Genomic DNA, 22,376 nt, shown 5'->3' with positions numbered 1-22,376 from the left:
AGTCTTGGTTTATCTAAAGAACCTCAAGGCGTAGGGAAGAAGGATCTCCTGTCCTTAGTAATATAAACCTGTTCCAGCACAAGGAGAGCTGCAAAATGACAATTAATTCACACAGGAGTGCCTTTGTATTAAAGTGACCACGCACTTTGCATCGTAACACTGTCCTGGTGGCATTTGTTTCCCCGAGTAAATATAGTAGTTATGTGTGCTGCTAATCTCTGCACTACTGTGCAAATATGTAAGTGGATAAAACTGGCATGCTTCCTGCATGCCACGTCGAATAGAAGGCTGTGGTGTTTGCTTTTTGGGGGGTGGGGGTGTCATATTGGAGAAAGTAGGGAGATCTTGAGAACCATTTTCTTTTCTTGCAAGGTGTCTAGTGCGTCTTTGCTTCAGCTGGTTCGGAAATATTGCAAGAATAGGCTTTATCGTACTGTTTCCACCTCCGGCTTCAATGAGGAAGTTCAGAGATGCACACATGCTAGTGTCTCACACGCAGTATGTGTAATGTCTCACTGGATGCCTGAGCTTCAAAAGCTAATGTTCTGGTCAGTCATGATTTCATCTGAATCTCATTGCCTGTCCCTAGCATAATAGCTTCTGAAATGCAATGAAGACATAAAGAACATTTTGGGTTTAAAAACTTTTGTATGACAAATGCAAAGTGCTCAATACACGGGTAAGTAGGTCTTGGGAAATTCCATGGTCTGTGTTATACAGAAAGTTAGATCACTAGATTATCACATGGTCCTCTCAGGCCTTCATCTCTATTAGTCCAGTTTAACCAGCACATGAAACGGGAGGAGCGAAGAGGGTGAGGTGGTTTTTTTGTTTTTTGTTTTTTGTTGTTTTTTGGGGGGGGGGGGGGGATTGTGTGGAGTATGTGGGAAGTAAGTGCTTGGTGCCGAAAGTATGAATTAAGTAGAGAGAAGTGTAAATGAAGTTATAGCTGTAAAATCCACCCTGGCAAATCAAACTCACTCTCTCTGTGTGCTCCAGGTTTAGACGTAATGACTCAGCTCTCGTAGAGAGTTTAAGATGTCATTTTATTTCAGACAGGATATGAGCTGTCTGTTACTCGGCCGCTAGTAGTAACTGGCTGCTTTTTCAGGCTGAAATGTCTGTCAAACAGGTTGGTTGTGTGTGTCTTTTGTTGGATTATAAAATCAACAAGCCACTGCATTTATTAATACTCAGGTTATGATCCCTCTGAAACAAAGAAAAAGGGCTTCTGTTTGACATGGGTGGAGCAGGTGTTTCATTTTGACCAAATATCAGTGCGGTAGGTTTTTGTTGCTTAGACAAGAGATCTCACTGCTAAGGTAAGACGAGGAGTATCTAATTCCTTCTCATGTCCCGAGAAGTGTGGTCTTGGGGCGGGGGTGGAATTTTGATACTTTGCAAAAATTAACTAGTAAAAGTTCATATTACATAGGCACTTTTGAAAATGTTATTCGTGGTCTAAATCTAATTTGAGGGTATTTAGGAGCCTAAATCCCAATTACTTTCAATGTAATTTTAGGCTCCTAAGGACCAGATTTTTTTAAAGGTACATAGGTGCCTAAAAATGCTGATAAGCACCTAAAGGGATTTTCCAAAGCACCTAGGCTCCTAAATCCCACTAGGTACCTATATACCTTGTACAAAAATCTGGCCCGAAGTGCTTAAGTCACTTAAACGCTTCTGAGAATGTTACCCTGTAGCAACAATATTCTGGATTTTAAACAGGAAGTGGATTTTTTTAATATTAATCTTTTTTTTTAAAATGTCTTTCCCCCCCCCCCCCCCCGGGAATCTTGCCATAAGACTTTTGCTGGAAAAATCAATCTTGTAATCTTCTGGTGGAAGAGTTTCTCTCATTTAACAGCCCTCTTGTTTCTCTCAACAAAAGCAATCTTATTTTCATAGGAGCAGGAAAGATTCATTTACGGAATGTATCTTAAGTCTTCTTTATTGCAAGACTTAATTTACCAGCCCTGTGTTCCTGGGAGTAATACTTCTGCCAACAACTTGGTCTTTTAGCAGCAAACTCTTCCCAGCCATGTCTAGGCTTTGTAAGGGGCAGGTGATCAGGAGAAAATAACTGCCGCATGAGGCAAAGCTCTGAGCTGTTATGGAGCTTTATGAAAGCCAACGCTTCTGATTACGTTTCAAGTGCAGTCCCAAGTGTGTGAACCCGAAACTGTCTTAAAATGCCTCTGCTTTTTAGCATAGCAACTGCAGAGGTTCTTTTGTTTGCTTCAGATGAAGTTTACTGAAGAATCCAGTTCATGCAGTTTGCTGACGTGGCTGTTGAGGCAAACCCTTCGGTGGATGAAGTTTCAGGGTGGCAAGAAATCTCTCTTAAAACCTGGTTTCTTTTGTCAGCTTCCTGGGCTGACAGGAAAAACTACTGGTGTGTGCCTGCACCAAAGTGGGGACTCTGCTGTGGGTTGTAGCGAAGACAGGTAGTATAAACAGTAGATGCAGGAAAGAAGCAAGGGATGGAACCCTGGTCTCCCAAGTTGTAGGCCAATATCCAAACCACTGAACCGTCCTTTCTCACTAGTCCTGATTCGCCTGGATCTGCCCTTCACATCATTCCCCAAGGCTCGTATGTATTGAGAACTTTGGAGGAGAAGGTGTTTGATCAGAGCTGACGTTCAGACCGGGACATGGAGAATTGTTGAAGGATGGGATTTTTGGAGAAGGGGGAGTTAGCAGCTGTATTTGTGCTTGATTGCCTGTCTCAGAATTATGTCAGACTGCTACAGTCTCAGGTGCCCTTTCAAAAAAAAAAAAAAAAATTGGAATTTTCTTAAAATCCCACAAAAGTGACCAAAACAGACAGCCCTGCTGAACTTTGCTGCCTCATATGTGGCCCATGGGCCATGTTCATAGAATCATAGAAATATAGACCTGGAAGGGACCTCGATAGATCATCTAATCCAGTCCTCGGCACTGAGGCAGGACTATGCATTATCTAGATCATCCCTGACAGGTGATTATCTAACCTGCTCTTAAACACCTCCAGTGACTGAGATTCCATATCATCCCTAGGGAACTTGTAGTGCATTACAGTTAGGAAGTTTTTCCTAATGTTTAACCTAAATCTCCCATTGCTTCTTGTCCTGTCCTAAGTAGATATGGGGACCAATTTATCACCCTCCTCTTCATAACCTTTTATGAACTTGAAGACCGTTATAATTTCCCTGCTCCAGTCTTCTCTTCTCCAGACTAAACAAACCCAATTTTTTCAATCTTTCCTCATAGGTCGTGTTTTCTAGACCTTTAATCATTTTTGTTGCTCTCCTCTGGACTTTCTCCAATTTGTCCACATCTTTCCTGAAATGTGTTGCTCTGAACAGGACACACATACTCCAGTTGAGGCCTTACCAGTGCTGAGTAGAGTGGAAGAATTACCTCTCGTGTCTTGCTTACAACACTCCTGCTAATAGATCTCAGAATGATGGTTGCTTTTTTTGCAACGTTATTACACTGTTGGCTCATCTTTAGTTCGTGATCTACTATATCCTCCAGATCCTTTTCTGCAGTACTCCTTCCTAGGCAGTCAATTCCCATTTCGTGTTTGTGCAGTTGGTTATTCCTTAAGTGTAATGCTTTACATTTGTCCATGTTGAATTTCATTCTGTTTAATTCAGACCATTTCTCCAGTTTGTCAAGATCATTCTGAATTCTAATCTTGTCCTCCAAAGCACTTGCAACCCCTCCCAGCTCAGTATCACCCAGAAACATAAGTGCACTCTGTATGCCGTTATCATGTTGAGCATAACAGTAACACAGAGATTATTTTGAGTCTGTGAGGCCACGGAATTGGAGAAATGGCTTAGAAGTGGCTTATCAGTAGAGAGGAAAAGCTTCCCATTGGTATTTTAGCAAAAAGGAGACAATCCCTTGAAACTACCCAATGTCACTCATTAGTGGAGGCAGCACCCATCTAGAGGCATATTCAGCATCAATTTTATTATTTATTTGCATTATTGTAGCACCTACGAGCCCCAGTGGTGCTAGGCGCTGTACAAACACAGGACAGAAAGACTGTCTCTGCCCCCAACCAACTTACAATCAGACTCAAGAATCCAAGCCTGTCTGGGTGTTCTTTCTGAGGGTTCCCAGATTCTTGAACTTGCTGTGTCCACCATGACGGGCCAAAATAATCCAAATTAGGTGACCTTTCAGGCACACTGCAAAAGATCTCTGCTTTGAGAGGGCTTCTGGAAAGGGCTGAGGATTTGCTATTACAATGAAGAGGCTGAAAGGAGTTTTTGTTGGTGGCTGGTTGACTGAGTTCCTGTGGAATGATTGTTTTAATGCTGCTGGTACTTCATTCTGTTAAGACATTCGCTATATAGGGGACCTAGAGCCCTGGAGAGGTGTCTTGTATCGTTTTAAATCTGAATAAAATCAGTAGGGAGATTAAAATAAAACTGATTTCTTTGCATTAACATAAATGGGTATTTGCCAGCTTTAAATCTGTTGAGGCTCATAACGCCAAATTTCAGTCCCAGGATTGTTCTTTCTGCACAGCGCGTACCCTTGAAAGTCAACGTCAGGATGGCCGCAGGCTTGCTTACAGCTCTCCTGCTAAGGAGTCCTTGATCCCACAGTCTTCCTTGTAGCTAAAAGCAATGACCTCTACATCCCTGGGACATAGATTGGATTTTCCCTTGCCTTTAGAGATGTGGCCACTTCTCTCTTGGCACATAAAACCTCCCACAGCCAAGAAAACAGGAAAGCTAGAGAGCACCTTCTTCAGCCCTCTGAACTAATAGCAGGTGTCTCATTCCACTTCAGGACATTAACCGCCTACATCTGTGTAATTACACTAAATAAAAGGCTAAAATATCTGGAAATCTAAGGTGAGTAGAAAGTTGTAGAATCTGGTGAATGATGCTCTCAAAAAGTGTACAGGTTCCTGTTTATCTTAAGTACTTATCAGAGCCCCATTTCCATAGCATGTGAGCACCTCATAATCTTTAATGTTTATCCTCATATCCCCATGAGGCAGGACAGTACTATTACCCCCATTGTACAGATGGGAAAACAGAGAGACAGAAATTAAGTGACATGCCTAAGGTTACAAAGGATGCCCATGGCAGAGCCTGGAATTGACCCTGAGTCTCCAGAGTCCTGGGTTAGTTCTCTAACCACTGAACCGTCCTGCCAGTGCCAGAAATATACTCCTATATCTAAATTGTGTGTGTGTAAAGTTTGACGCTCCCTTCTGGATTGAAGTAAAGCACATATCACATTCCTATGAATGCCCATCACTCCGTACCTACAGATACACCTGTCTCTCTTAAAAGTCCAAATGAATCCGTGGTGCAAATAGACCCAACTTCTGGTGAAAGCACCAGGAATCCTGTGTATTCAGGCTGAGGTTGAATTTTGCCCTACTGGTTGTGTAGGAGGAAGTTCTACTGAGACCGCCAAACTAATATAGCCAGTCTTATGTCCCATGGTAGGTAATGATCTGATGCAACTAATCGAACCGCAACTACCTAACTATTTAACCAACCTAGGATTTAAGTTGTGTGTCCGCTAGCCTCCACACATGTAACTTTATTACAATCTCCATAGCGTCTTTCAGTCCTCCCTCATCTTTGTTGTATTGGGAAATAACTATCAGGGATCTGTAGTACATAATAAAACAATGTGTGTATTATATAGTATTGCACATCTTCCGTAAATGGGTCTGAAAATACAAAATCTTTCAGTTGCCTTGAGGCCAGCATGAAATTTAGTTTTGATCTTTATCCATGACTCTTAGATCTGGGGAAGACTGAGAGGGGACATAACAGTTTTCAAGTATATAGAAGGTTGTTACAAGGAGGAAGAAAAATTGTTTTTCTTAACCTCTGAGGATAGGACAAGAAGCAATGGGCTTAAATTGCAGCAAGGAAGGTTTAGACTGGACATTAGGAAAAACTTCCTAACTGTCAGGGTGGCTCAACACTGGAATCAATTGCCTAGGGAGGTTGTGGAATCTCCATCATTGGAGATTTTTAGGAGCAGGTTGGACAAACACCTGTCAGGGATGGTCTAGATAATTAGTCCTGCCATGAGTGCAGGGGACTGGACTAGATGACCTCTTGAGGTCCCTTCCAGTTCTATGATTCTATGATCGAGCAAAATATTCTCTGTTGGATAGGGAGTGGGTCTTCAAACCTGGTGGTGAGATTCAAAAAAGGTTTGGACAAAGTTTTGTTGTTTGTTTTGCAGTTTTAATATTTACTGCAGCTGCTGTTTTAGGTACAGGACTGGCAGGGCCGGCTCCGGGCACCAACTTGTCAAGCAGGTGCTTGGGGCAGCCACTCCGGAGAAGGGAGGCACGTCCAGCTATTCAGCGGCAATTCGGCGGACGGTCCCTCACTCTGGCTTGGAGCGAAGGACCTTCCAACGATTTGCCACCGCAGATCGCGATCGCGGCTATTTTTTTTTTTTTTTTTTTTTTTTGGCTGCTTGGGGCGGCCAAAATCCTGGAGCCGGCCCTGAGGACTGGACACAAAATCGCTAAAATACTCCAAGATGGGCTGTTGTCATGATATATCCAGCATGATCAGAAGCAGAAAATACTGGAAAATCTCACAAGAACCAACTCGTGAGATTTCAGCCCAGCTTTGCAAACCCAAGAGATTTGGATAGTCCAGAGAAACAACCAAAACAACCACATGTAGAATGTCTCCAAGATATTGGAGCTAATATTCCACACTGGAGCTGGCTGAATATTTTCCAACAGAACATTTTTTCGTTTGTAAAATGCCAATTAGTGAAAAGCGAAACATTCTGTGAGAACTTGTTGGTTTTTGTGTGGTTTAAAAAAAAATCAAAACATAGCATTTTCATTTTTCATTTTAAAACTACTTTTCATTTCAAATGTATGTTCTATTCTAAATTACAATATCACTTTTTTAAAAAGTCAAAATAGAAACAAAATATTTTAATTGACCTGAAGCTATTTTTTTCCCCCAAAAAAATTATTTGGCTGGAAATTTCTAAATTCATTGTTTTGTTCTGATTGGGAATGAAAACACGTTTGAAAATTAGGAAATGAAAGGTCCTGTTCCCCCACTGATTTCCCTCTACACACTCTGCCATTGGGTCACAACACTTCCAACGAGTCATGTCCTTTCTCTTGCATCTCAAATGAAATGATCTATTCACATGGTACCTAAAATAAATTCCATCTGCTAGGTTCTTGATCAGTAGCACATTAGTGAGGTAAGCATGAGTTTATAGTAAATAGAGTTCATACATATTTCTTTGTTTCCCCCAGGTTTGGAAAAGGACATCACATGGCCATGGAATAGCCAAAGAACATAAGGCCCTGAAATGCATATAGCTCTAACTTAGCGGGGACTTTGGAAACATCCCTGAAGATGAGGCTATTCCGGCGAAATTATGGCCCATTGAAGCTGGCTTTGGTGGGTGTGGTCTTTGTGATCTTCCTCTTCATAATACAGAAGGATGTCGGGAATGGGGACCACACCGAGGAGCCCTGGCTGAAAAACATTGTCGAGAGGAAAGACCAAGTGATTGACATGATGATGGGGGCAGTAAATAACATTCGCGACTCAATGCCAAAGCTACAAATCCGGGCTCCGGTTCAGCAAGAGGAACCTTTGCAGAGCAGCAAGTCCTGCTTTCCAGGTTACTATACCCCAGCTGAACTGAAACCACTGATGGAACGACCGCCCCAAGACCCCAACAGCCCAGGAGCCGACGGCAAAGCTTTTAAAAAGGACCAGTGGACGCCGCAAGAGACTAAGGAGAAGGAGCGCGGCTATGAGAAGCACTGCTTCAATGCCTTTGCCAGCGACCAGATCTCTCTCCAAAGGGCGCTGGGACCTGACAGCCGACCTCCAGAGTAAGAACTCCCCCTTCCTCCTCTTATGCCTGTTGTAAATAGCAGCACAAAAATAAGTACCGTAGGAGAGATGGGATCTGTAAACCCAAGTCTTGGACTGAGGCCACGTCTACACACACAAGTTGCACCAATATAACTTAAATCTGTTTTTTCAACCCATGTAAACTTTAATTTGGGTTCATCATAAGTCAGTTCCTAACTGATGTAAGTTAAACTAAAATAAGAATGGTCATGTGGCCCTTTGCACCTGTTTAACTAAATCGCCTTAAAGTAACACCTGAAAGTTGCACTGGTTTCAACTGATGGAGACCAGCTCTAAGATCCAGCGGAGAGAGGAAGTCTTTCTCATTGCTATCCTCTCCGGAGCCTGATTCTTCGCTGTCTTGCATTTTATCATTTATATTTGTGCACAATGAATGTGAAAAATGTTACACCCATTTTGCCCAGGTATAAATGATGACCCAAGTGCAAGGCAAGGGAGAGTTATGGTTGAGGTTTCTGTTTTCAAAGCAAGCCAGAGGAATTGACCTCACATCTTCCAATTTAAGAGCATGGAAGATGTGTGGACTGAGTTGAAAAGTCTGACCCCCCATCTCGGCAGTCTGAGTGTTCTCTGCATCACAGGAGTGACCCGAGAGAGTTTTCTGAAGCACCGCTTAATCTAGCATCTTTCCTTTCTTAGGCCATCGCTAGGGTTTTTACTGTAGCTATTACAGGGTCCGGGCAGCTAGTTTGTGTCTCACTGACATTTCATTTGCTTTTCAGTTTTGATTTCAGGTGTAGCCTGGCGTTCCCTTCCTTCTTAGGTAATCAATCACAAACGCCACCAAAATGTTTTTCTGAAAAAGGGTTTTTTGTTAAACCAACGTATATAGAATTTGTGCCATTCCTTTCACAGACAGATGCATCTGTACTTCTCATTTGAATGCTGAAGTTGCTACTGCAAACCGTAAATATTTGCCGGGGTAGATGAGGTTCTGAATGGACACGCATCCCAACTCATGGCATTGTTTCAGAAAAGCTCTATTGTGCATGGGGTGAATTTAGTTACTGAAATAAACTCGCCTAGATGCAGAGTCATTGCAACTCCCAGAGTTGCAGCTGAGTATCTAGGCTAAATTCCACACTCTGATACATCCAACATCCTCCCGTTGACCTGAGTCAGTTGCGCATATACACTGGAGGCAGGGCCGGCTCCAGGCACCAGCTTCTCAAGCAGGTGGTTGGGGCGGCCACTCCGGAGGGGGGCGGCACGTCCAAGTATTCGGCGGCAATTCGGCGGACGGTCCCTCACTCTGCCTGGGAGCGAAGGACCTCCCACCGAATTGCCACCGCAGATTGCGATCACAGCTTTTTTGTTTTGTTTTGGCAGCTTGGGGCGGCCAAAACCCTGGAGCCGGCCCTGACTGGAGGGCAGAGTTCAGCCCATAGGCACCAGTCCAACTTGGGTAGAGCCGGGTGTATGAGACTCTTCCAGGGGCCTGTCTCTATTACAGAAGTTGCACTCATGTAATAAATCAACTGTACCTGAATTTCAATGAAACGAAAGCGGTTTAATCTAGGTTTAAATCCGTTTAAGTGCATCTATAGTATATCTAGATTGATCTTTTTCTTTTTTCCATGTGTTACCCCCAGTGCAACATTTGCAACGTAGACTAGGTTTACACCCAACAAGCATTAAAGTCAGGGAGAACGTTGACTGAGCTAACTGCCTTATCTAGGACTGGCCAGTTACTGGGCTGGTCTACACTAAGGGGGGAGGGTCGATTTAAGATATGCAAATTTGCGTAGCTGAAGTCGAAGTATCCTATTCGACTTACCCCGCTGTGAGGACGGCAGCAAATCGACCGCCACGGCTCCCCCATCGACGCCGCTTACGCCTCCTGACAAGGTGGAGTACGCGCGTCGATTCGGGGATCGATTTATCGCATCTAGATGAGACACGATAAATCGATCCCCGAGAGATCGATTTCTACCCGCCGATCCAGGCGGGTAGTGAAGACGTGCCCACTGATGTGAAATAGTCCCTAGCCGTATGGTTACTTGACTGACTTTTATGGATATGATGGTAGGGAATACTGAGAGACTGTGGCCGTAGTTTGACTGTCAGCTCTGATTAGTAGGCACCACTGGGACAAAGGGAGATCACAAGAAATCTCCCCACAGCAGACTTAAAGTGAAAGCTGAGGGCAATAATTCTTTCCTTCTTCCCTCCTCTTCTGTCTCTTACACTCTCCTACCTAACTTCCTCCTGCTGCCCTTTGTTAAAAACCAGCCAACATAGGTCTCCCAGGGCAGATACAGCCCTCCCTTTAAAGACAGAGAAGTCTGCGTACTTCAAAAACACTTAATTCCCTGTTCCCAGACTGCCCTTGGGTTTGATCGATTTTTCCCTTTATTCCTGGGAAGCCCTGCCCTAACTTTTCTTTCTTAGCTGAGTGGAACAGCCCCCTACCTTCCTGCTATGGCTAAAGGAGTCAGATGTGCCAGAGTAGGCTTGACCTTCCTGTGGTCTCAAGCAAGGCACTCTGAGACTTCAGCCTGCCCCCTTGCCGGGAGGTGGGTTAGGAAAGGCTTTGTAGAGAGGGCATTCAAGAAAACGGCTTTGAATAGTGGTTAGAAGCCCAGACCCGGTTTGCAGACTGTTTCCCCCAGCAGGCAATTATCTTTGCCTAGCAGGTGTGGCTGTGACAATGGAAGGTCGCTGAGTTCTGGAAGGGGGAAGCACAGGAATGGTATTCAGCCAACCGAAAAGGCATAAACCAATTGAAATTAAAGCGTAAAGCGCTCCAGAACCGAAACATAAATCGGCTAGCTGGAGGAATTGGCTCTGCCCCTCAGCTGGAAGGGGCCGTCATTGTTTGATTTCGAGGCCGAAGCAGAACCTGATCTGCCATGTGGAACGCTCCCCCGTTTGATGTGCGGCTGAAGTATGTAGGATGTAAGGGAGCCGTTCACACGCCCTCCGGAAAGTTCAGAACGGGGCTCGCATGCGGTCGAGTCAAAAGAAGAGGGAGTTGGTTTTGGTTGTGTGTTTTTTCATGCTAGCCCCAAAGTATTTCAAGACTCTTTTTGGTGCCATCCTTAGGAACAGCCTATCCCAAATGTCATGGATATTGAGCTGGCTGTAGCTGGGAGCTTTTCTTATTCCAAAAAGAGAATAATTCTGTTTACATATTCTTATACATATACTATTACATATGCATTGTATGGATCGAACAATGAAAGATTTTCAGATGTATAGTAACTTTGGGATCCCTGAAGTGGTACCTTAAAGGGACCAGATTCTCCCCACCCCCCTTCAAACCGTGCTGAGCATTTGCCACCTGAAAATCAGGTCCCTTTTAAAGGTTTCATCTTAGGCACCCAAAAAGTACTAGACACGTGGGAGATGGGGTGGTGAGGGCACTAGTCTAGAGCTGGGTTCTAGTCCCTGCTTTGTCAAAGACTTCCTGTGAGGCCTTGGGCAAGTCACTTAGTGTGTCTGTACCTCAGTTCCCATCTGTACAGGGGAGTGTTGGCAGGCTAAATAGACTAAAGGACAGAGATGCTAAAGTAACAGGACATGGAGGAGTCTAAAATAGATGGGCACTTCAGCAAAGCTTAACCTTGGAGGCTGCAGCCTGGCTGTCTAAGTGCTTTAGGAACCTGGTTTAAACATATTAACTCACCTAGTAGTGATTGTTAAGGGGGTTTGTAAACCTTTCGCACTGGAGGAGCAGGACTGGAAACAGGATATAGAGCCGAGAGCAGATCCAAATGAAATGGGATGGCTGTAGGATGGCCTACGGGAAGGAGTCTCAGTCTATTTGGCAAAAACGGCCACCATGTTTGTCACTGAATGTTCCCCTCTGGTTGGTTGTGTTGGAGAGGCTGTGAATTGAGTGAACCACTGAAAAATGAGGTTCCCTCTCGCTCCGGAATGGTGCTTTAGTGCAAGCGTCTCCTCCCGCTGCACCTGCTCTGCGAAGAAACAAAGGACTTTGCTCCACAGGGCACGCTCTCGCTCGCTCTCACACACACTCTCACACACACATTTTCAGAGCTCAGCTCCCATCGTGGCAGCTAAGTGACCTTGCACGTTAATGAGAAAAGATGCCCTTCTATTAAATACTTATATTGCAGTCATCCCTGGGAGCCCCACTCATGGTCTCTGCCCCCAAAAGCTTGGCAATCTAAGTATAAGGCGTGATGAGAGCTGGATATTGTCTCTGAACGTTGGGATTAAACACCTAGGTAAAGAAATATCCGGAGATGTTCAACTTGCCACTGGAGAGCATTAATCGTGCTGGATTATGCACTGCAAATATGCATGTGAAGATGTCCCAGCTGGGTCAGCTGCCAGGAGTGAGTAGGGGAATAGAGTTGGTTGGGAATCTCTTTGATAAAACGATTTTTCGTCAGAAAATGCCAATGCATTGGCACACATTTTTGCATAAATGTATCCGTCTTGATGACCCTTGGGTAGGGCACTTAGTTAGGCTGTGGGACACCCAGCTTCAAATCCCTGCTCTGAATCAGGGGCTTGGACCTGGGGGAACATGGATCCCCACTTTGCCTGGTTTAGAGCTGTGATTTGAACCTGGTTGTCCCATATCCCAGGGGAGCGCTAACCACTGGGCTATCCTGAGGCAGGTCTCATCTTTTGCGAAACTTACCAAAAGGTCTCTGTTTTCTCTGGATGCAGAAGGAGAATTTTTTTGAAGTCTTGAATCTTTGCAGGACAGGAAAACCTGCCATCCCTCTGGATCTAACCACACAGGATGCTGCTGTTTGAGCTCAAAGATCAGGCCTGCTAGCTTGTAGACAGTAGTAGACCCGTAAAGCTGTGAGGTCCTGGCTCTAGAGGGAGACAAAGCCAAGAGCAGCGAGAGCATTACAAACGCACTCACTAACTAGGCTCGATTTCTCTGGTAGGTGCATTGATCAGAAGTTCAAGCGCTGCCCGCCATTGCCCACCACCAGCGTCATCATCGTGTTTCATAACGAGGCCTGGTCCACCTTGCTCCGCACTGTGTACAGCGTCCTGCACTCCTCCCCTGCCATCTTACTGAAGGAGATCATATTGGTGGACGACGCCAGCACAGATGGTGAGTTCGGGCCTTGGAACTGGTTGTGGGAAGCACATCCAGGGGGATGCACTGCAGAGATTCTGGGTAATATAGGGGGTCCCCTGCTCTCTCTCCCCAATACCATTGTAACTTATGTACCTCATCACGGCACCTCATGGATATTAAGGGATTTAACCCTCGCAGCAACCCGCTAAGACAGGGAACTGGGGCGCAGAGTAGATTAAGTGACTTGCCCAAGGTCACGCGCCCGGTCTGTGTCTGAGCCCAGTATTGAAACCAGGTCTCTGGAGTTTCAGTGCAGTGCTCTGTCTATTAAGCCTCCTTCCTACATGGCAATCTCTTAGGTCCCTGGCTGCTAAAAGGCCCCTTCCCTTCCACTGGAAGGCTGGGGCCTGGTTTCTCAGTTACGCTTTCTGCACGTGGGGCAGGGCTTATGTAGGATTAGCATGAGGGCAAACGCCCTTTATTCCGGGACTGTGCAGGAGCTAACCCAGTTCCTGGTGTAAGCTAGAGCAGCCCTGGGGCTGCTCTAACTTAGGCCCTGGGAAGTAAAGCATCTAGAATAGCCACGGTGCATGCACAGTACATGTGCCCGTATATTGGGGGCTGGAAGCAGCATTGGCGTAGAGCTCTTATTAGTTCTGTTGGCTCAAGAAACTGCTTGCACAAAGGACGCTCTTAATGGGGCTGTTTTACACCCGTTTAAAAGCCCTAGCAGCCCAAAAAGGGACTTTATGGGCCTGATTCCAAGTTACATTAAGAGCTCTAAACTCTGATGCTGGCCTCTAGTTAGTCTCAAAGTGGCTTTTGCTTCCGCTTCTGTGATGCACAGCTGGGTGTGAAAATGAGACCCATAGGGTACTCCAGAAAAAATAACAATACAGCACAGTCTGTTGCACCAAACTCAAGTGAAACTGGTCATCCAAGGGCCGAAGAGAGCTCGGTCCCTAAAAGCCTTTCAGCGCAATTGCAGATAATTCCCATTAAACTGCAAGGACATTCCCTCGGGGCTGCAAGACTGGAGCCTTTGATCGGCCAGTAAAAAGGGGGGGGAAATGCATTAAGCTGCTCGGCACATGCAGCTGACAGGATTAAGGAAACGGGGCGAGTAATATCCGCAGCGATGACTCCAGTAATAGTGAGCTAATTTCCACCCGGCAGTAACACAATTGTTCCCAAGGTGCCAGCTTTTTCCGAGCTGGGCTGCAAAGAGTTGATTCCCAGACAAGACCCAGCCCACCAGAGGGGACTCGGATGAAGAGTTCCTAGTGGCTCAGCCAGGGAAAGCTTCCGATAAGGCTCCCCCAGAATTGCTGCTTCCCACAATGCACGAGGGTCCCGTTCTGCAGATTACTACGACACACGTGCCCAGCAAGCCTGGTTAAGGCAGACATCCCTGAGGGGGAGACAGTCCTCCCGATCTCCAGTCTCAGCCCTTTCATTTTTTTTCTGTAGCTCTTTTCAGGGCTTTATTGCAACCTAACTTGACCCATCTGTAACAGACGCAGCGGCGCCTGCCTGAGATTGCAGAGAGCCTGAAACAATCGCTCAGAGAGATGTGAAGTGCCCCATTCACTTCAGCAGGTGCTAACTTGGGTGATACTTGAAATATCAACACTGTTCAGTGTTTTACTGCTTGCCAAAGCATGAATGAAAGGAGAGGAAGTATTCTATTAGGAAGAGCTACATAATCTATTCTGACTGTTTGTTTATTTTGGGCCTTTAACAAGAAGAGCCAGGTTTTGAAGGGGGGTTAGTTCCACTTTCTTCAAAGGAAGCTTAGTTCCCAAATGTCTGTGGAATGCTGGGTTAATTATGGATGGCGTATTCCACCGATGAAATCTGCTCCACAATTGGCACGTGAGTTAGGCTGTTTAACGCTCCCTGGAGAAGGAAAGGAGACTTGCAAACTTCACTTTTCTTTTGGGCAGGTGAAATGAATCACAGGTTCCCACCTATGATTGTGGAGGTGGGGGCTAGGGAGTGGAGATCATATTTTTGGCCTAGCAATCCTGACCATGCCTTATTTTAGGTTAAATGCCGCTTTCCATTTCCACGTGCAGGGGAGGTGCAATTCCAAAGAGTTGGTAACGTTCAGACGATCCCCTTTGTATATGTGGTGGATTCCTTGATTCTTGGTAGCACTGAATCCTGTTTTGTTTTTTTAAAATCTGATCTCTGCACATAACTGTCACCAAGTAACAAGCTGGGAACCTCTCCCACATCCTGTAAACAGAACACATTACGCTTTCCATCCTTGGCAATTACTCACTTGCAAGGCACACTGCCACTTAGCGATCTAAATTAGTTGCAACCACGGCAAACTAATCATATGGTTCAGCGTCAGATCTGCCTGCAGCTTTGATCCCGGAGAAGATCAAGCTTTGACCAAGTGCTGGGGGTGGGGATAAACAAATATCTTCAGTTTGTGAATGGGCAGCCACACGGACCTCTATAGTTGAAGCTAGGGTTGCCACCTTTCTAATTGCTGGTAACTGGGCCCCTGAGGCCCCGCCCCTTGCTCCGCCTCTCCTAAGAGGCCCTGCCCCCATCACTCCTCTCTTCCCTCCTCGCTCACTGGATCATTTTCACTTCTCTTCCTACCCCTGGCTGGGCTCCCTTTTCCCCAGGGACAGGAGCTGCTGCAGATAGGAGGCAGCCCCAGCTGAATAGGGCTGGCGTGGTTAATGACCCAGTGCCTCCCCTGCCCCACGGTAACCAGACTCTCGGTGTCCAGTCAGTACATCTGACCGGACACTGCCAGGTTCCCTTTTCGACTGGACTTTCCGGTTAAAAACCAGGCACCTGGCAACCCTAAATGGCACCGGGACACAAGCCAAAAACAGGACCATCGGGGTAAAATCCAGACAGGTGACAACCCTAATTCCCTTCTGAACACCATATAGGGCTGAGGGGTCCTTATTTTGGGATCTGTGTTTATATGAACACCATGTGGGCATTGAGTGGAGGTGAAATTTATATTATGATTCGCTTTACTCAGTTTGTGGGATGGCTTTGTCTTGTTTTCCTTTGTATTATGGTAGAACCTAGAAGCTCCAAGCCCTACTATGTTAAATGCTCTGTAGACAGACCATGTGCATCTACACTGCAGTCAAAGGAAGAATGTGATTGTAACATGTATAAATATACCCAAGGTAGCTTTAATTGATCTACCTCGCATACGGATAATAGCGAAGCCATGGCTGTACAAGCCTGCCTGGGACCCTGAGTGCACGCTTGCATAGGCGCTGACTTCCCCTCTTTCACGTGGGTCCTCGACCCCCTGCTCTGCCCCCGGCCCCACTCCCCACTCCACCCCTTCTATGAGGCCCCACCCCCTCCCTACCCCTAGTCCAACTTCTTCCCCAAATCCCATCCCCTCCCCGCCCCGCCTCCTCCCCTGAGCGTGCCACGTTCCCACTCCTTCCCCCTCCTCCCCGGAGCATGCTAACGCTGCCAAACAGCTGTTTGGCGGCAGCCAGGCAGGAAGCACTGGAAGGGTAGGTGGAGGACCAGGGACGTGGCGGCTCTGGGGGGGGAGGACGACGACGTGGGGCGGGGGGTGAGGGGAGCTTGACTGCCGGTGGGTGCAGAGCACCCACTAATTTTTCCCTGTGGGTGCTTGAACCCCAGAGCAACCACTGCGTCGGCGCCTATACATACTTGCACTTCAGCCATTCACTGCTGTTGGTACCAAGATAGCTAGATTAAAGCTAGCGCAAGCATGAATACACACGCTGCAATCGCACCTCTGATTGCAGTGTAGCTATAGCCATCGTAAGAGACGGACCCTTCCCCGAAGAGCTTATCATTTTAAATGCATAAAACAAAGGGTGGAGAAACTAAGACAGGAAGTGACTCGCCCGTGGTCATGCCAGCGGGTGAGTGCCAGGGCCAGAAATAGAACCTAGATCTGCTGAATGACTCTGTCCAGTGTCCCAGCTGAACGTTACCACCCACATGTCCGCTAGCAAGCAGGCTGGTTAAGAAGTTTGGCGAGAGGACAGGTATGTGCCGTGTGTGGTGATTCCCACTCGGTGCTCAGAAGAGGTTTACATTTTGCAGCAGGGGCTGCTCTTTTTGTTGTTGCACTCTTCATGGAAGTGTTACTCCCTGCAGCAATAATGGAGCCCTCGCTCTGACAACGCAAACAAAATCAAGTCAGTTGGCTGATGCATGCCCCATGCTAATCCAGAGATGTTTCAAGCCTCCAATGACCTCTCTACGCTCTTAATTTAATGCGACTGCGGTCGCCGCTTGTGTAGGGAAAACCCCTGGCAGGCCGTGCCGGTTTGTTTATCTGCCCCATCCACAGGTCCCGCGGTTCACCCCTGCAGGCCAATGAGGGCTGCTGGAAGCGGTGGCCAGTAAGTCCCTCGGCCCGCGCCGCTTCCAGCAGCTCCCATTGGCCTGGAGCAGCGAACTGCGGCCAGTGGGAGCCACGATCGGCCGGACCTGCGGACGGGGCAGGTAAACAAACCGGCCTGGCCCGCCAGGGGCTCTCCCTACACAAGCGGCGACCCCAGTTTGAGAAACATTGATTTAATGGGTGAAAAATTGGATCTCCCTAAAGACCTGGCATTTGACACTTTAGCAGTTGGTTATAAAGCTTCCAACTCATCTTTATCAGATTAAGCGGATCTCATTTCCTGCCCACCACCCAGCCTGTTTAAAAGAGCGCTGTAGACTGTCCTGTGAAATATAATGGCTTGTGTGCCGTTTTTATGAGCTCTCCAGTTGCTTTGCAGGCGCAATGGCCTCTATTGTGCTGGTGTCTTTATGCTGGGGGAAAGGATGTTGATAGGATGGCAGAGGTTTTATTTTCTTTCAGCACCAAGTAGCACTAAGTTTCTTTCCTCTCTCCTCCCCCCCCCCCCCCCAACTGTGTCACCCACTTTACGGCCTAATTCTGTTGCGGATGGTTTTTACCAGCTGGATTAGCTTCCTGCATTTTAGCAGCAACTGTTATTTATTACTGGCGCACCAAGCGTCTTCCCCTGGAAAGAGGGGCCCATGGTGCTAGGTGCTGTACAAATGGTGAAAAGAGCCCTGCCCCACAGCGCTTGTCTAAATAGACTAGTGAAGGGATTGGAGGAGAAACAAAAAGGCACAGAGCACGGAAGCGACTCTCCCAGCCAGCCACAAAAGCCGGGGAAGGAATCCTGTCTGACAGGCCAACAGACTTTATAAAACATGCTTGAATGTGGATTGTGCTTTCTGTTCTGCTGCCGTTTCCTGTTGTGGCCCAGGTGCTGGAGCCATAGTCTCAGTCGTCACCTGTAACTCGAGTGCCTTTTCCACAGTGCTTTGCTCTGACATTTACTTCACCACTGTGCTTCACCACTTCCTTTCTAGAGGCCTTGCAGCAGCAGCGGACTCTGTTGTTGCCACTTACGTGAGCCTGAATGTCCTTGGGTAGCCATGTGCCAGGTTCAGAAGTTAGAGGTGCTGGAAGAGTGTAATTCCCTGCTTTGTTCCATAATATGACCGGATCTGAGATTCCATTTTCACTCTGCAGACATCTAGATTCTCTCTAATCATTTCCTTTCTGCAATTGTTGGAGAAGATGGTCCAGCAGTTAGATTCTAAGATGCCTGGGTTCAATTGTCTCCTCTGTCACAGGCTGCCTTGTGTGACCTTGGGCAAGTTCCTTATCCCCATTGTACAGATAGGGAACTGAGGCTAACAGCACTGCCTTGCCTCACACGGGTGTTGGGAGAATAAATACATTACAGATTGCAACTCCGTTTGAGATCTCCTGATGAAAAAGACTACATAAGACAGGTATTGTTATTATATTGGGATAATTAAATACATTAAAGGTTGAGGTATCCAGATTCTACTAGGATAGAGGCCATGTAAATATCTAAGGTAGATATTCACCCCTGAAATGTTAACTGGGGAATATTTCCTGGCTGCATGTTGAAGAGGCTTGGGTGACCTGGGTTTTTTTCTCTCTTTCTGTTGGGGATGGGAGTAGCTTTGTGCACCTGCATTTCTTAGACCTGCCTCTCTCCGAGTAAACCGAGATATTTCACAATGTTCCTCTTTCTCCTTCATCCCTTTCCTTTTCTTTGCTGAGCTCATCCTCTGGTGCCTTTGTGTCTTAGTAACATCTGGCTGGAGGGGAAAACCTAATTCTTTTGTGCACTCAACTCTGAGCAAGTCGCACTCCCCCCATCCTTCCCCCCCCATCCCCCGGTGACAATTCATCTGCTTGGTCATGATGAAGTTTTAACTACAGGTCAAGAGAATTTTTTAGTTGTACCGTGGAGTCCCAGACTAATCTCTTTGATGGGAGAAAGCTGGAGAGATTATAGCTGCAGGAATAGCTCCATAGTTCAGATTGCAGAATGCCTTTCATCGCAAGGCCCACTCACTTTAACAAATAAAAAAATCCTTTTTTGGGGGGCGGGGTCTTTTTCCATGTTTAGGCTCAAGCTAGACATGAATCTTAGTGGGGAGGTGGAAGAAAATCAAGGAAATTGTCTTGAGTCAGTGGACTCTGCAGAAAAGATTCAATTCTTTTTTTTTTTCCTGAGGGGGTGAAAAAGAGAGAGTTTCAGCTGGGGCGGGGGGAAACAACTTTTAAAAAGTTGGAATTTGTCATGGATTTAGTCCTCTCTGTGAGGATCAGACCTAGGATCAACCTGGTCAATTAACACGTATTTTGGGGTTTTCAGCCTTCAGGTTGTGTTGACGCAAGGTCTGTATGCGTCAAGCCCACAGTGTGTTCTGCGTATTTAGAACTATAATACTGCCATGTTTTCATGATCAGCAAAGCTAATAAGTTTGCTCTGGGCAAGAGGCGCATGGGGATGAGGTGAGGAGATACCTTAGGGTGGGCAGTCCTTCTCTGGAGAGGCAGTGTTGCTCGGTGGATAGGGGACAGGACTGGGACTCGGAAGACCCGATTTCTATTCCTGCCTCCGCCACTATGTCTTCATCTGTAAAATGGGAGTATCGCTTGCTGCCATTGCAAAGTGCTTTGAGATCGGCAGACCTTCTGAATTATGACCCCTTCTCACTTCCTGTGCATGCGATAAACTCTCCCTTTCAGACTATTTAAAAGACCAACTGGATCTCTACGTGAAGCAGCTGCAGATAGTGAGAGTTGTGCGGCAGCAGGAGAGGAAAGGGTTAATAACCGCACGACTACTCGGCGCTGGGGTCGCAAGCGGAGAGGTGCTCACTTTCCTGGATGCTCACTGTAAGTATAGCTGGGCCTTTCTGCCTGGAGTCAGGTTCTGGACCCCAGGTGTGGCTTTTAGCGGCTTTTGAAAATGTTACTTAGAAAGAACTTACATTCCCCCAGCTTTTTGGGTTCTTTTCGGTCAGGCCCCGGCCCTAGGCCAAATGGCGCACCAGGCAAGGAGCGTCTTTAGCACACTCCCCCCTCCCCCGTTTGTTAAATTTTTGAATACCTTATTTTTGTACTGTACTTGTAGCTCATTTCAGTTCCACAGTCTTAGAAAGTCATCAAACATTGCATGTTAAGTATGTTGCATAGACAGGGGTTCAGTAGATACCTCTGGGGTCTCATTAAACATGTCCATTATTCGTCGCTACTGACACTCTCCACGTTTTAAAACGCAGGTACGCTTTCGCCATGACCCAATAAAGCACGGTTCACAATTATCACAGCTGGGCTCTTGCTTCCCTTCCCTTCGTTCTTGTATCTCATTGACTGGTGACATCCCGCCCCTTATATAGCCGCATGGGTGTGGCTGGCAACATTTTAGGAGGTTCAAGGAAAATGTAGTTCTCGGAAAATCTGGAAGGTTCTACAAAGGTGCACGTACAGAATACCTGAAACATCTTATTTCAAACATTCTATTTTCCCCTTTGTCACTAACAAGGAAACCAGAACCCCAAGCCCAGCACCCCATGGTCACCTGGGTCACCTACCCCTAAATCCAGCCCTGTTTTCAGTCATGCCAATTGAATAGTTACTTACCTCCAGTTTTGATCTGTCTTTTCTCTCCCCGTCCCTCCTCCTTACAACACGGCATTTGTGTTTGGAAGCAGCCTGGGTTACCGGGGGTGATTTGTTTTTTTGCCTTTTTTCCTGGTTTCTTGTAGATAATCAATAGTCACACAGGGCCTCACTCACGCTGAGCAGTGCTTTATTCTGCAAGACGGCCGGTCAGTTGCAAGGCAAGCCGAAACCAAAAGCTGTCCCTGCGTGAACCCTTTTTTTCAGTTGTTTGAATGGGATTTCTTGCAGCGTAAAGTGCGGTTCTGTGCACGTAAGGCTAGCGATATATGGACCACCATGAAATGACAGCGTTTTCCTGAAAATACAGTGTGTTCTGGCTGTTATTCTCAAGCCTTCTAAGAAGGGGGCAGAACTTGTTTCCCTGTACCCAGGGTGAGGCCAGTCTCCCCAGAACATTTATCATTCATCATTTTGTATTCTGTTGGTGTCTCGATGCCCCATCAGAAATGGGGGGCCATTGTGTCGAGGGCTAGGTTCACACCATAGGCCATTCCTATTCAGCGTATGCTTCGTTCTTTCATTGACTCTGGGTCCATAGGGAGAGATGGGGCCTGCCTTAAGAGCTTGCAGTCTAACCAGTAGTGATGAAATCCCACCTTTATGGTCCTCTTCCTCGCTGCTTCTTAGGCGAGTGTTTCCACGGCTGGCTGGAGCCTCTCTTATCCCGGATTGCAGAGGAACCCACTGCCGTGGTGAGTCCAGACATCACCACCATCGACCTGAATACCTTTGAGTTTTCCAAGCCAATCCAATATGGGAAGCAACACAGTCGGGGAAATTTTGACTGGAGTTTGACCTTTGGGTGGGAGGCCATTCCTCCTAAGGAGAAGCAGAGAAGAAAAGATGAGACCACCCCTATCAAGTAAGTGCAAAGCGAATATGCCTATGGTATATTGCAGTCTTCTGAGACCACTGCTTATCATGTTGGCCAACATTGTCTCACTGGTTCCATGTACTCCCCCTGTCAGTAGCCATCTCTTGTCTTAGACGGTAAACTCCTCCGGGCAGGGACTTTTGTTGTGTGTTTGTACAGTACCTGACACAATGGGGCCCTGTCCGTGATTGGAGCTTATGGTAACACACCATTTTTCTTTGTGGGTACGTGATACAGCACCGCAATAGGCTGTAATGGAAAGGAGTGTTTGGTCCTCCTTGTCAGCCTAATGATGTAGTTAACAAATACTAGAATAATTCTATGTGAGGAGCAGTTTTTGGTGTGTGTTTTTTTTTTGTTTTTGTTTTTGTTTTTTCCTTCAAGTTGCAAGGTTTTCTGCTTAAGCCTGGTCTAAACACAGATAGATATATCCATCCAGTCAAGGATGTGATTTTTTTTGTTGGTTTTTATCGTTTAGTTATCCTTAAGCTTGGAAGGATTATATTTTTGTCGGCAAATATCAGTAAATGTCAATTTCACCATACATACACAAACCAAGGGAAA

The 22,376-nt window shown here is 46.4% G+C and overlaps 1 protein-coding gene across 1 annotated transcript in view; it reads left to right on the top strand.

Moving 5' to 3' along the window:
- Positions 1–455: 455 nt before the first annotated feature.
- Positions 456–22,376, top strand: part of GALNT6 (polypeptide N-acetylgalactosaminyltransferase 6) — a 41,309-nt gene continuing 19,388 nt past the window's right edge. Inside the window, exons 1-5 of the mRNA XM_034792856.1 lie at positions 456–548; positions 7,277–7,867; positions 12,785–12,957; positions 20,000–20,149; positions 21,566–21,800. Of these exons, the coding sequence (XP_034648747.1) occupies positions 7,380–7,867; positions 12,785–12,957; positions 20,000–20,149; positions 21,566–21,800 (1,046 nt within the window). The 5' untranslated portion in view covers positions 456–548; positions 7,277–7,379. The remainder of the gene's footprint in view (positions 549–7,276; positions 7,868–12,784; positions 12,958–19,999; positions 20,150–21,565; positions 21,801–22,376) is intronic.

This window comes from Trachemys scripta, chromosome 16 (genome assembly GCF_013100865.1).
Source record: "Trachemys scripta elegans isolate TJP31775 chromosome 16, CAS_Tse_1.0, whole genome shotgun sequence".
NCBI classification, from domain to species: Eukaryota; Metazoa; Chordata; order Testudines; family Emydidae; genus Trachemys; species Trachemys scripta.
The sequence above is the reverse complement of the archived record's forward strand: the minus strand, read 5'-3'. Positions and strand labels throughout refer to the sequence as shown.